We start from the raw sequence: 15,730 nt of genomic DNA, 5'->3' as shown, positions 1-15,730 counted from the left end.
CCAACTTTTTCTGTTATTCAATGTCCATGTCTTTGATGGTTTGTGTAGTGTTTTCTAATAAAAAGTCTCTTGATTGAATGACCTTACTTCAGCCCGGGTCGACACCACCAATATGGCCGACCCGACGCGCCAAAACTACGTCACCGGCATTTTTATATGGCGCAGCTTCCGCTTCCTCTCCCTCTTTTCAGGTCTGTCCGAGGCGAGGGACGCGAGTCGAAATGAGGCGAGTGGAATTCCGTTTCTTTTCCAGAAAAACGCGCAGGCCGCTGCGCTTTCTCGGGCTGACCTGACTGTATAAGCAGTGGTCGAGTGAAGTTTCGTGCGGCTCCCGCCCAAACCGCGCTGATTGGCACCGAACCTGCGCGCACGTCACGCAGTGTGTTAGCGGCGCTAGCCGGTACCAGGCGGATTGCAATCGGAATCAATCCAGTTATTAATGTTCGCTTTTGCCGGTCTTCAGGTGGCTTTTGTGTTGTATTTACGTGAAACGATGAACATGATGGGCTTATTTTGTAGATTTTCATTTTTTTCCACCCAAAGACGCTTGTCGCCTCTAGACAGTTCCGCGTTTTTACTCTTGAGAACGTAACTTTTTACTACAACTTTACTCCTTTCACGTTGCAGTAAGGTTTCGAGAGACACGCTGTACGAGGCTGTGCGCGAAGTCCAGTCGGGCTCCCAGGCCAAGCCCAAAAAGTAAGTTCTGACCCTCACAAGCACAAGTCAATCCTGCCGGCTAGCTGGTCGCCCGGGACCGGTGTCCTGCCTGCTAGCTGGTCGCCCGGGACCGGTGTCCTGCCTGCTAGCTGGTCGCCCGGGACCGGTGTCCTGCCTGCTAGCTGGTCGCCCGGCACCGGTGTCCTGCCGGCTAGCAGTCGCCCGGCACCGGTGTCCTGCCGGCTAGCTGGTCGCCCGGGACCGGGGTCCTGCCGGCTAGCTGGTCGCCCGGGACCGGGGTCCTGCCGGCTAGCTGGTCGCCCGGGACCGGCGTCCTGCCGGCTAGCTGGTCGCCCGGGACCGGGGTCCTGCCTGCTAGCTGGTCGCCCGGGACCGGGGTCCTGCCTGCTAGCTGGTCGCCCGGGACCGGGGTCCTGCCTGCTAGCTGGTCGCCCGGGACCGGGGTCCTGCCTGCTAGCTGGTCGCCCGGGACCGGTGTCCTGCCGGCTAGCTGGTCGCCCGGGACCGGGGTCCTGCCGGCTAGCTGTAGAATATCGCAATATATACAGCATCACGATATATCGTAATATAAAAACATTATCCAATGTATCGTGATGTAGTGTCTCATGAGACCCTTTCCAGTACACACTCCTACCTGTTACTGAGACGAGTTGGGCCGTTGTCTGGCAATAGGTGACGCTTGATGCTGTAGGGTTTCTGTTGGGTTTCCTGCGAGCGTCAAGTTCAGATCTTTCATGCCTGTGTTCCTGCCAAGGTTCCTGGAGACGGTGGAGCTTCAGATCAGCTTGAAGAACTACGATCCCCAGAAGGACAAGCGCTTCTCCGGCACCGTCAGGTTCGGCCCTTTCCTGTCTCACCCAGCCTTCCCTCCGTCCATCTGCTGGCCTGCCTGGAAAGAACCACACAGCAGGCTTTTTTTATTAAATACATGCCAGCAGGCCAGCGGCAGGTGGAGGAGAACTGTTTTGGGTAGTCTGACTGAGCCCCCCCAAGTTCTGGGGTTGGTGATGCGGACGGACCCCCACCCTGGGTCTTAAAACATGAGGGGAGGCGGATGGTGACCGAGCCTGGTGCTCGTCCCCTGACGCCGACCATTTTGCTATGAAATGTTGGGTAAGGTGTCTTCGGGACTCCAGCCGAGGTGGTGTGGGTAAGACGCTTAAGACCCTTTTGGCCCGAGTTGGGTGGCATCTCCGGAGGGGCGGAGCGTCATTTCTTTAATCTCCTCCAGGCTGAAGACCACCCCTCGGCCCAAGTTTTCTGTCTGTGTTCTCGGCGACCAGCAGCACTGCGATGAAGCCAAGGCTGCAGAAATGCCCCACATGGACATCGAGGCCCTTAAAAAGCTCAACAAGAACAAGAAGCTGGTCAAGAAACTTGGTGAGCTCAGTGTCCTTCAGAATGTTTTAATCCAAAGTGGATTCTAGAAGGTCATAATGTGTTTTTATTTTATTTTTTTTTCTGTTCTGCAGCGAAGAAGTACGACGCCTTCCTGGCCTCCGAGTCTCTGATCAAGCAGATCCCTCGTATCCTGGGCCCTGGACTGAACAAGGCTGGCAAGTTCCCCTCACTGCTCACCCACAACGAGAACCTAATCACCAAGGTGGACGAAGTCAAATCCACCATCAAGTTCCAGATGAAGAAGGCACGTGCTGGTTCGTCCGAAAATGTACGAGTCGGGCTGGATTTGCTCTGAACGTGTCCTCACTTTGTGCTGCGCAGGTTCTCTGTCTGGCTGTGGCCGTGGGCCACGTGAAGATGACCGAGGACGAGCTGGTCTACAACATTCACCTGGCCGTCAACTTCCTGGTGTCACTCCTGAAGAAGAACTGGCAGAACGTCAGGGCGCTCTACATCAAGAGCACCATGGGCAAACCCCAGCGCCTCTACTAGAGATCCGACATGCTATTTTCTACCAATAAACATGGAGAAATCCAGCTGATTCTCTCGTTTTTTTTTTTTTTTTGTTTTTGTTTTTTCCTGCACACACACATCTCCATGTACCCAACTTGTAGAAAAGGTCCAAACTTATTTCTTGCTGTGATTTTAATTCATTAAAAAAATGAAACTGTACAGGCCAAAAGTTTGGACACACCTTCTCCTTCAATGTGTTTTTTTCATGACCATTTACGTTGGTAGTTTCTCACTAAAGGCATCAAAACTATGAATGAACACATGTGGAGTTCTGTACTTAACAAAAAAAGGTGAAATAACTGAAAACATGTTTTATATTCTAGTTTCTTTGCTCTGATTCCTGCTTTGCACACTCTTGGCATTCTCTCGATGAGCTTCAAGAGGTCGTCACCTGAAATGCTTCTCCAACAGTCTTGAAGGAGTTCCCAGAGGTGTTTAGCACTTGTTGGTCCAGCTCACCCCAAACCATCTGGACTGGGTTCAGGTCCGGTGACTGTGGAGGTCAGGTCTCCACTTTTTGTTAAGTACATAACTGCACATGTGTTCATAGTTTTGATGCCTTCAGTGAGAATCTACCAACGTAAATGGTCATGAAAATAAAAAAAACACGTTGAATGAGAAGGTGTGTCCAAACTTATGGCCTGTACTGTATATACTTCTATAAATCAGATTTATGGGCACTAATGTGTAGGACTGTTTTATTCCGAACGTCCTTCATGGCTTTGCCTTTAAAGCTTGAACGGGTCGTAATTCCTGGTCGGGTTTGCGCTCCAAGCTCTTAATGGGATTGATGAGCTCCGGTAACGCAGTGTGACCGCGGGTGCCGGAAGATCAGGAGCTGCTGCTGTCTGAAGTCGTAAACGCCACGCGTCGGTTCTGCGTGTCTATACGGAGATACGATGAGCGTGAAGGTGGGTTGTGTAGAACACCTACTTTTCTGTGAATTGGAACGTTCTTTCTGGAAGTTGACCGTGTGCTGTGTCCGTCCGTCCCCAGCATGGTGGCGCAGTGGAACCTGCTCGCTGCAGTGACGTGGACAGTGACGAAGGTTGGCCGACCCCAGGTGGAGGTCGCGGCCGCCGCCACCGGTGGGTCAGTGTTCACACGGCGGTTTTATTTTTTCCAGAATCCAGACACGAAGAGCTCATGGCCTGCCTGGACCAGCTCTCCATTTTGGAGCGTCTGCGCCCCAGCAGGTGAGGTGGGAATTCGGCTGCAGGGCGTCCCGATGCCGTATTTGCAAATTGATGCCTTGAACGCTGACGTTTTGTTAAAACTGTCCGCTGCAGCGATGACATGACGGAGGAGGAGGTGGAGGTAAGGGCTTCTCTCTCCTAATGCGCCACCTCAGGCCCACCGTGCCTCTGCGTACGAACACGATTTGTTGGACGTGTCAGGTGGAGAGCAATGGGAGGACATTCTTCCTCTACATACCTCATGTAAATAAGGGCCGGTGGTGGCCTGAGCGGCTAAGGGAGCGGCCCCGTAGTCAGAAGGCTGCCGGTTCGAATCCTGATCCGCCAAGGTGCCACTGAGCAAATACTTCACTTTCAAATAAGGAGTTTGAAAGTGGGGTTTGGGGTTTTGTCACATTCACTAAATTAGTAAAGGTGCTTGTACTGTAAATTGGGTGGTGGTAGCTTAGTGGGTAACACACTCGCCTATGAACCAGAAGACCCAGGTTCAAATCCCACTTACTACCATTGTGTCCCTGAGCAGGACACTTAACCCTGAGTGTCTCCAGGGGGGGACTGTCCCTGTAACTACTGCTTGTAAGTCGCTCTGGATAAGGGCGTTAAATGCTGTAAATGTAAATGTAATGTAAATTGCTTTTGGTACAGGCACACAGAAGCACCGTAAAATAATGAACTGAATAAACTCAAAAGTCTCAGGTTCTCCGAGCAGGTTTGCACTATGGTGCCGGGCCTGTGGAGTCATCATAAGTCACAATGACAGCTAAACGTCCATAATTAAGGACGTGGAATATTCCAGTGGCCGCCTGTCACCTCACATGAGGCTTTTATTCAGATTTGAAGACTTGTGTCCAGAACCTAGATCCAGTCCAGTCGTCCCTCCCCCCAGAACGGTTTCTGTCAGTACGCCCTGGCCTTCCGCAACGACCAGTACACCCTGCGCGAGAGGCTGCGGGCCGAGGAGCGAGCCCGCCGCAACGCCGAGGAGAGCCTCCAGCTGGAGCTGCAGCGCGGGCGAGACGCGCTGGAGGTACCGCATGGCCACGATTCCGTCTCTCGTCTCCCTTCTTCTCGTGGCTGAGCCCACTGCCTTCCTTCCAGACTCTGAAGGGCATGTGCCTGGATAGCCATCGCAATAAACACCTCCAGAGGCTGGAGCTCTGCCTGCACGTCCTGGGAGGGACCGTACGCCGCATTGCCAACGCGTCTGAGGTCCTAGGTGCTGCTCACCAGGCATGTCTCAGATAGCGTCCTCCATGGCTACTCCTCGGGGGTACCAGCCATGTAACGGTGTAACATCTCGCATGTGACAGGAGGCAAAAACGAGTCACGCGGTGCAGCTGATGGTTGCTCACGTGGAGAGCGTGAAACAGGGACGGGCCAGGGACCGCGCCCAGCTGGATGAGACCCAGCGGCTTCTCCAACAGTCCACCGAGTCCAGAGGCAAGTCCTGGGTCAAGCCAGCCGATGTAGACTAGCGCAGGGAGGATTCTGTGGAACTGTGGAAGTTCGTGATCCAGCAGAAATCTGCTCTTCATACCAGAACCACCACAACCATTATGAATTACTGAGCCTTTTTGATTCAATGGTTGGATGCTTTCTGCTAAATTGCATCTTGAGAACAATGACCACCTTTTTGATCATAGTGGCCATTTTTAAGTCGGCCATTGGATCCAACTTTTGTTTTTTCATTAGGAAGAGGGTCATGTGACACATCAAATTTATTGGTACTTTCACAAGAAAAACAATGGTGTGCTTGGTTTTAACGTAACTTTATTCTTTCATGGGTTTTTACAAGTTTCTGACCACTTATAAAATGTGTTCAATGACACCAACCATTCCCATTTTATTAAGGTGTATCCATATAAATGGCCCACCCTGTATATATCAACATAAAAAAAAAAGAACGAATTCCCCTGAAGTGTCTCTCATCGCAGGTGCCGTGGTTCTTCAGAAGAGCGGTAAAGACTCCCAGACGGTACAGTTCACACACATTAATAGTCCTGGTTTTCTGGCCCGGGAACCCCACATCCCTGCCCTCCCACATCCCTGTCTGTGTGTCTCTCAGCTCGCCGTGCGCCGCAGAGTCAACCTGAGCACCCAGGGCCAGGGACAGGTGTGTGACAATAATAATAATACATTTTATTTCAGGGCACCTTTCTAAAACTCAAGGTCAACCTCTAGAATAAATAGCAATGAAGAAAGCAGCACAATAAGCATGATCTGACAACAAAGTCGTTGGAGGTGTCAGATGGAGAGCAATAGGAGAACATTCTTTCTCTACATACCTCATGTAAATAAGGGGCAGTGGTGGCCTAGTGGCCCCGTAATCAGAATCGTAATGCGGGTTTGAATCCTGATCTACCAAGGTGCCAATATACAGAGGACATCTACCAAGGAGCAAATATACAGAGGACATAATCATTTCACTTTCAGATAAAGAGGTTCTGCAATTAATATAATATAATATTTGATTAATGTTTCACAAAACCATGTTTCCACTGGTTAGTAAAGGTGCTTGTACTGTATATCACACTTGGAACAGGCACACAGAAGCACCGTAAAATAATGAAAACGTGATTATTCAAGGAAAAGTATAATCACGACCTGTAGAGAAATATAGAATACAGCTATACACCCCAAATTGAAATATGGTAGACAGGTATTTCCAGTGGCTTTCACAAGTTAGTCCAGATGTGAAAGTGAAGTGACACACTGCAGCACAGCACACGGTGACACAACGAAATGTGTCCTCTGCTTTTAACCATCAGGAGATGAGAAAGCAAGAACAAGGCACAAAGGACAAGTCAGCGCTGGAGGAGAAACCTGGTAAGAAGTTGAGGTTGGAGCAGAGGGAACCCAGTAAAAGCAGTTCGGGTGAAGACTGTCCTCTAGTGGGCAGCAGGTAACACTGCATCCTCATGGACTACATTTATATATATAAAATATATATTTTTCAGAAGCATCTGATCAAACACTGGACAAATAGCAATTAATTAAGCCAATACTAAATTATGCCTTTTTTTTGGCCTTTTCTTGTCTTTTCAGGCAGTTTGCATCTCCAGATGTATGTGAAGGGGACACACTGACATTAGAAGACTTTCCCGCCACAAGCCCTGGGTGCTGTCCAACTCACGCCATGGCTGAACCAGGGACCTTGACGAACCTTATCAGGTAGGAGATGATGTGTAGTGGGCTCCCAATCCTGATCCTAGAAAGCATTCATAACCCTTCTCGACAGACCACCTCACAAGAGTCTTCGAAGGAGACAAAGGAGTAAGACTGATGTTTGTGGCACCTCCTCAAAAGGCGGGGGACCGGGGCACGATCACACCCCCACTGATGGAAGTGACCTTGGCCTGTGAGTGAGGTACAGGTCCATGTCAGCGTGAACTGGACTACTGATCCCAGAATTCTCACTTTGTCTCCCGTGTGCAGACGGCGCCTCCTGGAGCACTGGCAGTACCACTGCCGCTGGATTCTGGCCTACATCTACATCACCGTGCTGGGCTCCCTGGTGCTACTGGCCGTCTTCTTCTGGTTCCTGCGAACTCCTGTCCTTTGGATGTGAATCTATAGCAGAAGACTGCTTTCCAAGCCTGGTTTGTTCGTCAATATATGTAATATACGTTGTTGGATATCTCAGTGTTTAAAATGTATGTTTGTGTAGTTATTTTAATTTCATGACAAATGTAGCCCAAACGTGTAAATGAATGGAAGTTTACTCCTGCTGTGTATTTTTATAATAATACAAGAAAAAAAATAACCTTCAATTGTAAGAGGGCATTTGTATCCTGTTCATCTGAAAAATTCACACACCAATTATAATGGCATAATATTTTATTACAAATATGCAAAAGACAAAAAAAGTTGTTATCTCTCTCTCTCTGTATATATAAGGCATTACAAGGGTAAAGTATTTTCATGCTTGAAATTATAATACCTGCCCAAGACACAATATAAAATACAATATCATGAAGCAGCATCCTTATATTACTACGTGTGTGAATTAGAAAATAACGATTTAACTTAGCGAGAGTTTAATGAGCAACGGAAATAGGCATTGATGGGAAACCATTCATCATTTTTGTAGGAATGCGTGTGCCTGACACAGATTCTTCTTTCTAGAAATGTATTTTAGCAACAATTAAATAACAAAAGACAATAATAATATTAATAACATAGCAGGTGTACGCAAAACAGTTGAGCATAAAAACTCTAAATAAATAAATGGCCAAGTAGCCTTACAATGAAGTCTCAGACTTAAGAACTTCGAATGCATACGTCGTTGTTTTTTCCATAAATATGTTTTTTTTTGTGCCATAAAGTCTATGACATAACTACTGGTCCAATGTCAGTGTTCTCTGAAATGTCCTGCTTCTGGAAGCTACCTCAGGGAGCCCACTTGGATCCGGGCGTTTGTCACACTTGGCTGACGATTTCGGAGTCCTCCTCCTCGAACCACTGCAGTGGAGTTCCGTCTGGAGCCCGCTGCAGGACTACTTTCTGAGGCGCCTGTTTAAAAAAAAAAAAAAGTTTGACCGTTTGCCCTCTGGAAAAAATGCCACACATTGACAGTCGGTTGTTACCTGCTTGTTTGTGCGGATGTGCTGATAGGCGGGCGGATTGCGGTTGGGCGCACGCCTCGCGCGGAACGACCCCTGGCGGTCGAGGGAGCGAGGACGTGGGATTCGGAAGCTGTTGTTGCGCGGGGGCCAGGGCCTCAGGTCCTCGGACGAAATGTCTCGGGGTAGCATTCGGGTAACGTAGGTGGGATACTCCCTCAGGGACGGGGCGCGGGCCACCCTTGAGTAAGGTGGCGGGGGCTTTTTCGGAGACTCCTCGGAGGAGGTGCTGCCCTGGGCTGAAGATCTGGCAGGTGAAGGTGGCCCCGGGCGAAGTTCGGCCCCCCTGGAGAAGCCGGGAGTCGTGTGTGGCTGGTTGTTTCTGTGATGGGCGGAATCGCTGCCTGGTCCTTTATGGTGGCCGCCCAAATGGAAGCCGTACGGAGGCGGGCGGGGCTTCACCGCCTCAACGGGGACCTGGCGTTTGGGGGAGTTCGCGTAGGACGGGACAGAATGCTCCGAGCTGCTGTCCTCTGAGCTGGACTGATACAGCTGCTGAGCGGGGCGCTGTGGCGAGACGGGAGCGAAGTCGGACACCCTGCGCCTGGACGTCCTGGCTCTGCTCCGACCCTGATCTGACACAAATTCCGGACGGCTCTTTGGAAGCCTGTCGAGTATAAAATGAGACATTAGGCTCTTAGAATTTGTCCCCTTCAGACTAATTGATATTAAAGAGGACCTTTTGTCCAAAGCGAGTGCTTGTACCTAAAGGACTGTGAGAAGTGGCGTCGCAGGGGCAGCTCTGGTGTGGACGGGGCACTGCTGGAATGGGATTGTTGCGCTTTTAGGTTCCTCATGGATGCTGACTGGGATGCTCCTCCCACTCGAGGGTCTGGCTTCACTGAGATTCCAGTAGGACTGCTGTTCACACAACCAGAGCCCTTTATCAATACATGGTGCTCCATCACTTTTACACAAGAACCTCGAGTCTGAAAGTCCTGTACCTGGATCGACTGCTGGAGGCAGAGGTGGACTTCTTGTTCTTCAGGTAGGGCTGGTCCAGACTGGTCTCCTTCCACGGGGAGTTCTGAATGGGAGAGCGCTCGTACTCCAGGCTGGAGCTTGAACTGGTGGCGCTGGGAGCAGACGCGTGGGGTCCGCGGCGGGGCGAGTGCATGGCCATCAGGGCTCTCTGCGCAGCGTCTGCAGAGCTCGTCTCCGAGGACGCGCTGAACTCTAGGTCTGGGGACGCAGAGCCTTTTACCAACAGTGCACTCACCGTTGTGGTTTTACATCAAATTGGAGTTAACGCTGGACCAAAATCAGACCAAGCAGATGTTGTGGTAGTGGCCTAGTGGGTTAGACACTCGCCTGTGAACCAGAAGACCCAGGTTCAAATCCCACTTACTACCATTGTGTCCCTGAGCAAGACACTTATCCCTAAGTTGCTCCAGGGGGGGACTGTCCCTGTTACTACTGGTTGTAAGTCGCTCTGGATAAGGGCGTCTGGTAAATGCTGTAAATGTAAATGTAAGCCCTGATGGGGCCGAGAGCCCGGGGGAGCCGGCTTACCTTCGTCCAGCGGCGCAGCATCAGACAGGGAGCTGTCGTCCGACACGCCGAGGTCTGCCGACGGAAACCAGAGACACCAATCAGGTGGGAGCACATTTTATTCAGCGGAAAAGACAGACCCTGGCACGGCGGGGCGCGCACCTCGCTGTTTGGAGCAGCAGTCCTGCGGGGACGAGCAGCCATGGCGAATGCGGTGCTCCAGCGCGGCTCTCTGCAGCTCCCTCAGCTTCCTCTCCTCAACTTTGCACTGCTGCAGTCGGCTCTTTTTCACCGGCTTGCTCAGGTGTTCCTCCAGGGACAGTCTCCGGGCCGCCTCGTATATCTGCTGCTGCAGGGCCAGGTCGGCCTCGAGGGAGTGCAGCACGGACTCCTGAAGCAGTTCGCGATGCACTTTAACCAAACTGCTCAACTATACGTCATAAAATGCAGCATTTAACGCTAAGATGTTACATAAAAGAAAGACTAAATATCGCAGCATCAATTCTAAACATGCAAATATAGGGTCCCAGCTTATAACGAACGTTCTGAATGTGCTCACTGTTACCTCTCCCTCGTTCCGAATGAAACCCTCATCCAGCTTGAACGCGGCTCCGATGCGGCGGCGGACCTGTGGGGGCTTTTCTTCGGGCCCCAGCGGGAAGTCTGGGGACATCCTTCCCGTCAGCTCCTGTGGACCCGGACACGCGTTTCAGCACATCGCCGTCTCCTTGCTGGGAGAATGGCTCGGTCCTACTGATCTGGCCGCGGCGGCATGTGGCCCTTTCTGATTTATTGGCCTACATGAATAGCATCTAAAGAAACATCTGTCCTCCTCGGTGCCTGCACTGTCGGCTCGCTTGCGAAACACATTGCGCACCACGATAAACAAAAGGTCCGTGATTTACGCCCGGCTCACCCCCGCCAGAAGGCCGGAGACTTACCGCCTCGCGAATACAAAGCTTCCTGAGCTCCAGCAGGCACAGCTCCAGACGCTCCTCCAGGGCCTGGTGCTTCAGCCGCATGGCTCGGGTGTGAGTGCTGAGGTCCTTCACCGGAGATGTTGGGCTGTCTGGACCTGGCAACGTGGGGAAAACAATATGAATCGAGGAAAAGGCCGAATTGAATCTTCTCAATCAAGACGTGTGCATGTCCTCCACATACCTGAATGCACCACGATGCCACTGTCAGTATCACTGATCTCCTCTTTACTCTCCATGTCGGTGTATGGAGGCTTTCTCCTCGCAGAACAGAAACGTGCAGACCCGGTTCAGATATCACCTGTCAGAATACAAGATGTTTCAGGCAGGACGCATGAGGGGATCTTCATCCAGCAGAGGAAACATGCCGTCTGACCATTTCTCCACCAGCTCAGCACACTTCTTCAACTCCCCCGCCCGCCCCGCCCCCCCGAAGACTCCTGCCGACACGCTCGGCCTGCACAAAAGGAGCTGACCTCGCCGCTCACGGCGTGTGAATGTGCGGGTGCCCATTCAAAAGGCAGCGCCGCGGAGTGTGTGTCGCGATGGCAGCGCGTGTGAAGGACCGCCATTGAGCAGCCAGTGACCCCCCCCCCCCCCCCCTCCCCAAAGAAAACAGATGGCCGCGGGAAACAGCCCCCCGCTTGTGGGCTGCACCTGCTCCCCGGACCCCCCCCGACTCCCCATCACTTCCACTGCATTTCAACTACAGTCATTTCACCTTTTGCAATACGTCGACACTTGTGCATCTTCCGTAGTGAGAATATCCAGAGGCGAGGACCCCAAGGGACATTTTTGGTGAAATTGGATTGAAAGTAGCTCTCTCTACTGGCAAGAGGTTATAAAAAGATTCTTCATAAATGTCCCAATTCTTCATAACCTCAACATGGCAAAAAATGTGCTAGTTACAGTTTTTCTAAATGTTTCTGAATAAAATATAAAATATTGTTCACTATGAATTACATCATCATCATCATTTATTATGTAAAGTTGCCAAAATGTCACTTATGGTTCTCACCCGTTGATATGGTGAAAAACCAACCAGTTTCTGTGTTTAGACACATCTTAGGTAATTTTCTAGTAAATCGATATTTGAAATCAAAACATCCGAAAGTTTACCTTTATGAAACATCTAGATCTATAGTTATCAAGGCAATTCCCTATTACAAATGGTAAGTTGCCAGTTTACATTTATAACATGACTTTGGGTCACCTTTGTTCTCCTACTCACGTGTCCATCATCAGTCATCATCTGACCTGCAACTGTCCGCGTCCTTACAAAGAAGCTTCTTGAGCCGCTAACAAAATTAGGTGATTTGTCTCCTAGGACTCAATGTTCCGTATTTGGTGGGGTTTTTTTTTTCCACCTAATGGCAACACGCCGTACGTCGTTTAGTCCTGCATTGTCGGCCATGGAATTTATAATTTACCACTTTTTGTAAGACAGGATATTATGCTGGCCTTGGGACTGCAGCCTCGTGGACAAATGTAGCCGAGGCCAGCACAAAAGACACCCCCCAAAACAGGCCCAACAAAAAGGCCTGTATCAGCAGGCCAATCTGCTGAGGGTACAGGATCTGCTGACATCTCACACCTTTGGAGGAAAATGGCGGCCTGAAAGCTTTTCCAACACAGATGACCCCTTATCAAGGAACTCATGTCTCCATCATGTCCATCTACGGCTTCCATCAAGAGCTGGAGCGACCATCCCAAATGGCCGAAGATGCCCTCGGGCCAGACACTGTTCCGCCCATCCCTGTCGCTCACTGGGACTTAGAAATGAAACATCAGCGGAAACGGGTGTTTATGTGCCGTCGCGGAGTCGGCGTCTGCACCGACTTCCCGGACCACCCTTTCCCAGGGGTTTTCACAGAGCAGCGATCTGCCGGAACGCTCCCGCCTGTGGTCTGGCTTGGAAATGCCGATGATGCCTGGGCTAGGAAACTCTGAGGGATTCTTGAAACCAGACCAGACTGCGTGTGCAACCTATCATTATCTGAACGCTGAATCTGGCTGCAGCGGATGTTGAAGGTTCAAGGCCGAAGCAAAGCCTGATCATGACACCCGTTTCACCTCCAACTTCTCACGCCCAAAAATACTCATTTCTGAGATAACAGAAACATAGACAGAAGAAACCTTCTAGGGCCACGTCTGATCAGTGAGGTAGGGTGGCTGCTCCGAAATAATCAAAAATCTCTACAAAATTGTGCGCCTTGATTTATAAAACATACAGTGAAGACCAACAACAACCCATTAAGCAAAGTCGGTCCTGTCAGGTATGATGGTGGCAACAGCGCTGAGCCAATAAAACCAATTTCCAGACCTTCTTAAAAGTCAGATGGCCGTGGTTTTATCTCAGTCTGTATCGCCTTACTTGTGGACGCCATTTATTAGGAGTCAGGAGAACCAACATGGTTCTCCTGACTCCTGACTTGGTGGCCCAGCTTTGTGTCTTGCAGAAATCCAATTAACTTAAGAGGGTACAACAGGTTTCCTACAAAGAAGGATTACTGGTGCCGCTGTTGTCTTTAATTGCTTTTTAAGTGCCACCAATCGTGGCATTTATTCTGTACATGCACAGTCCACAAATATTACAATATCACAGACCACAATATTATTTCACGTGTATGTACGCCGCATGTTTGTGATCTTTTTTTTTTGCTATATAATTTTCATTATGGCATAATGTTCAATATACAGTTGCAAGAAAAAAAAAAGACTAACTACATTAATAAATGAAAAGACGACTTCCTTCTTATGCTAAAATATTATTTTATCACACAGTTACCTTCAGGGAAAACTAGTTATCGTTGTACAGTTGGAAGTGTATTGAGGTAAGTATAGATTTTTATTTTTTTTATTATTATTAATAATATTATATTGTTGTTTTTACCTTTAACAGCGATCATTCCATAATTCCTCCGTGGCGAGTTGCGTACTTGATCCATTCCAGAGCGCCTGGAAGTTTTACTGGGAAGCAGGACGAGCATCAGCTGTCGCGCCTGGGCCGTACCACTCGCTCAAATCTCGAGGGGGGGGAGTTCTGCGTACTTTAGTTCCGAAAAACTTACTCTGCCGACGCATCTCGCCTCCGCCGAAGCCTCCGTGCTCGCTGTCAACGCGGTAGCAGTTTATCTGCTCACGGGGTCTTTGGGGGGACTTTTAAAAGTTCCGTTTGTCAGTCCCGGTTCGGATGCGCGCATTATTCTGGCGGCGGGGGGGGGGTGAGAAGTTAAACAAGAGGCGAGTGCCGCGGACAGCTGGCGACCGGCGCTTTTCCAGCCATTGTGTCCTTCATGTGCCGAGTATCACTTCCAGCTTCTGAAAAAAACTCCCGGCCTTCTCTTTTATGGCTTTTTACCCCCTTCGTTAAAATTTTCAACACAACGAAGAATCACATGTCTGTGTGTGTGTGAAATGGATCAACATCTATATAAACACCCCCCCATCCCAATCCACAAACTAACTTCGGTCCCTTGTTTGACCTAAAGGTCACCGGCTACTTTACACCGGGTGTGGCGGGGGTGCGAGCCGCTCCCCCGGCAGATGGTCAGCTTTCATTCCCCGTCCTGCTTCGGAATGAAAGGGATCAGCTAATTAAAGGCGCTTTATTTCCATGATAATGAAGGAAGGAGATCCGAGGCTCCCCAGGGCTTCGGCAGAGAGCCACCTGTGAATCCGACGGCCGCTTCCAGCAGCACCGATTCACACAGGGGATGGTCCTGCGGGGCCGACCCAGCAACAATGTACAGCATGGCAATAAGAATTGAACCCCTAATAACAGTTCCTAACAGTTGCAGATACAGTCGCACTGCACATGAAGTCAGATCCGGCTCAATTCTAATCTTTTTGACTCCGTACACTTTCATGGGACCAAATGAACAATCTTAAGTCGAACTTTCCCTTTTATTACTTGAAGTCTGGAATGTATAAACAGCACCAGCCGCTGGTTTACATCCCGGGTTCTACTGCATCTGTCCGCAGTTGCTGCTTGTTCTTGGGCCATTTTCCATTTGGGCCAGCCACCTTGGCGGCCCGGGCTTTGAACCGGCAACCTTCCGATTAGCTACTTCCTTACTCGCTATAGGGAAATTTTGCTCAATCTACTTCAGAATTCCCCCTGCTGCTGTTTGTCGGCAGTCACATCATCAATAAGTACGAGGGAACAACTTTCATTGGCGGCCATTCATGCCCACGCCAGGACACCACCTCGCATCACTCATCTGCCCATAGCACTCAGTTGATGTTGACTTTGACACACACACACACACACACACCCAGGGGTGTAACACACGCCTGGCCGTCGGACAGCCATCCCGTTACTTTACAAGTTGTTGTAATTCCTACACCGTTCACCTGATCTGGATGTAAAGCTGGAGGGCTGCAGTCTGGTTCGGTTACACTGCGGTGGTGAATAGAGCCAGAAAAGGTTAGGATTGTGTCGATGTCCCAATATTTATGGACATGACTGCACCTCTTCTAATGCACCAAAACAATATCTCTTGTGAACATCCTTAAGGGTGCAGTGTGTAAAATTCCCATTTTGCACTCGATTAAATAGGGAACCGTTCGCTAATGGGCCCAGTCGTTGCGGCACAATAATGCAGGTAGCGTACTGGGACAAAGTGAAAAGTGAAGTGATTGTCATTGTGATACGCAGCACAGCACACAGTGTCCTCTGCATCTAACCTGTCACCCTTGGTGAGCAGTTGGCAGCCATGACAGGCGCCCGGGGAGCAGCGTGTGGGGACGGTGCTTTGCTCAGTGGCACCTTGGCGGATCGGGGCAACCTTCTGATTACAGGTCCGCTTCCTTAACCGCTAGGGGAGGACGTGTCTTCCTGCTAGTC

The 15,730-nt window shown here is 50.1% G+C and overlaps 3 protein-coding genes across 8 annotated transcripts; 2 read left to right on the top strand and 1 right to left on the bottom strand.

Moving 5' to 3' along the window:
* The first annotated feature begins 170 nt into the window (after positions 1-170).
* On the top strand, positions 171-2,623 carry rpl10a (ribosomal protein L10a). Its single transcript, XM_028993644.1, has 6 exons — positions 171-226; positions 628-699; positions 1,436-1,516; positions 1,913-2,061; positions 2,154-2,326; positions 2,404-2,623. Exons 1-6 carry the CDS (start codon positions 222-224, stop codon positions 2,572-2,574), a joined length of 651 nt encoding a protein of 216 aa, XP_028849477.1. The 5' UTR covers positions 171-221; the 3' UTR covers positions 2,575-2,623.
* Positions 2,624-3,197: 574 nt separating this feature from the next.
* Positions 3,198-7,921, top strand: LOC114798196 (protein MRVI1). 5 transcript variants are annotated; one of them, XM_028993684.1, is made up of 12 exons: positions 3,198-3,506; positions 3,592-3,643; positions 3,722-3,791; positions 3,885-3,912; positions 4,678-4,818; positions 4,890-5,021; positions 5,102-5,231; positions 5,726-5,904; positions 6,560-6,693; positions 6,837-6,962; positions 7,030-7,149; positions 7,227-7,921. In XM_028993684.1, exons 1-12 carry the CDS (start codon positions 3,495-3,497, stop codon positions 7,357-7,359), a joined length of 1,257 nt encoding a protein of 418 aa, XP_028849517.1. In that variant the 5' UTR covers positions 3,198-3,494; the 3' UTR covers positions 7,360-7,921. The 5 variants fall into 5 exon arrangements, 4 of the variants coding, with proteins under 4 accessions (XP_028849517.1, XP_028849518.1, XP_028849516.1 ...); XM_028993685.1 differs by having other exon boundaries at positions 3,592-3,791; positions 5,726-5,766; positions 5,857-5,904; positions 7,227-7,920; XR_003751029.1 differs by lacking the exon at positions 7,227-7,921 and having other exon boundaries at positions 3,592-3,791; positions 5,726-5,766; positions 5,857-5,904; positions 6,560-6,617.
* On the bottom strand, positions 7,720-15,631 carry inavaa (innate immunity activator a). 2 transcript variants are annotated; one of them, XM_028993681.1, is made up of 10 exons: positions 13,775-15,631; positions 11,066-11,182; positions 10,846-10,979; positions 10,470-10,592; positions 10,067-10,295; positions 9,926-9,979; positions 9,358-9,595; positions 9,119-9,274; positions 8,378-9,020; positions 7,720-8,303 (listed from the first exon to the last, which is right to left on the bottom strand). In XM_028993681.1, exons 2-10 carry the CDS (start codon positions 11,118-11,120, stop codon positions 8,211-8,213), a joined length of 1,725 nt encoding a protein of 574 aa, XP_028849514.1. In that variant the 5' UTR covers positions 11,121-11,182; positions 13,775-15,631; the 3' UTR covers positions 7,720-8,210. The 2 variants fall into 2 exon arrangements, with proteins under 2 accessions (XP_028849514.1, XP_028849515.1); XM_028993682.1 differs by having other exon boundaries at positions 15,571-15,631.
* Between the last annotated feature and the right edge of the window lie 99 nt (positions 15,632-15,730).

Source organism: Denticeps clupeoides, chromosome 10, assembly GCF_900700375.1.
Source record: "Denticeps clupeoides chromosome 10, fDenClu1.1, whole genome shotgun sequence".
NCBI classification, from domain to species: Eukaryota; Metazoa; Chordata; class Actinopteri; order Clupeiformes; family Denticipitidae; genus Denticeps; species Denticeps clupeoides.
The sequence above is the reverse complement of the archived record's forward strand: the minus strand, read 5'-3'. Positions and strand labels throughout refer to the sequence as shown.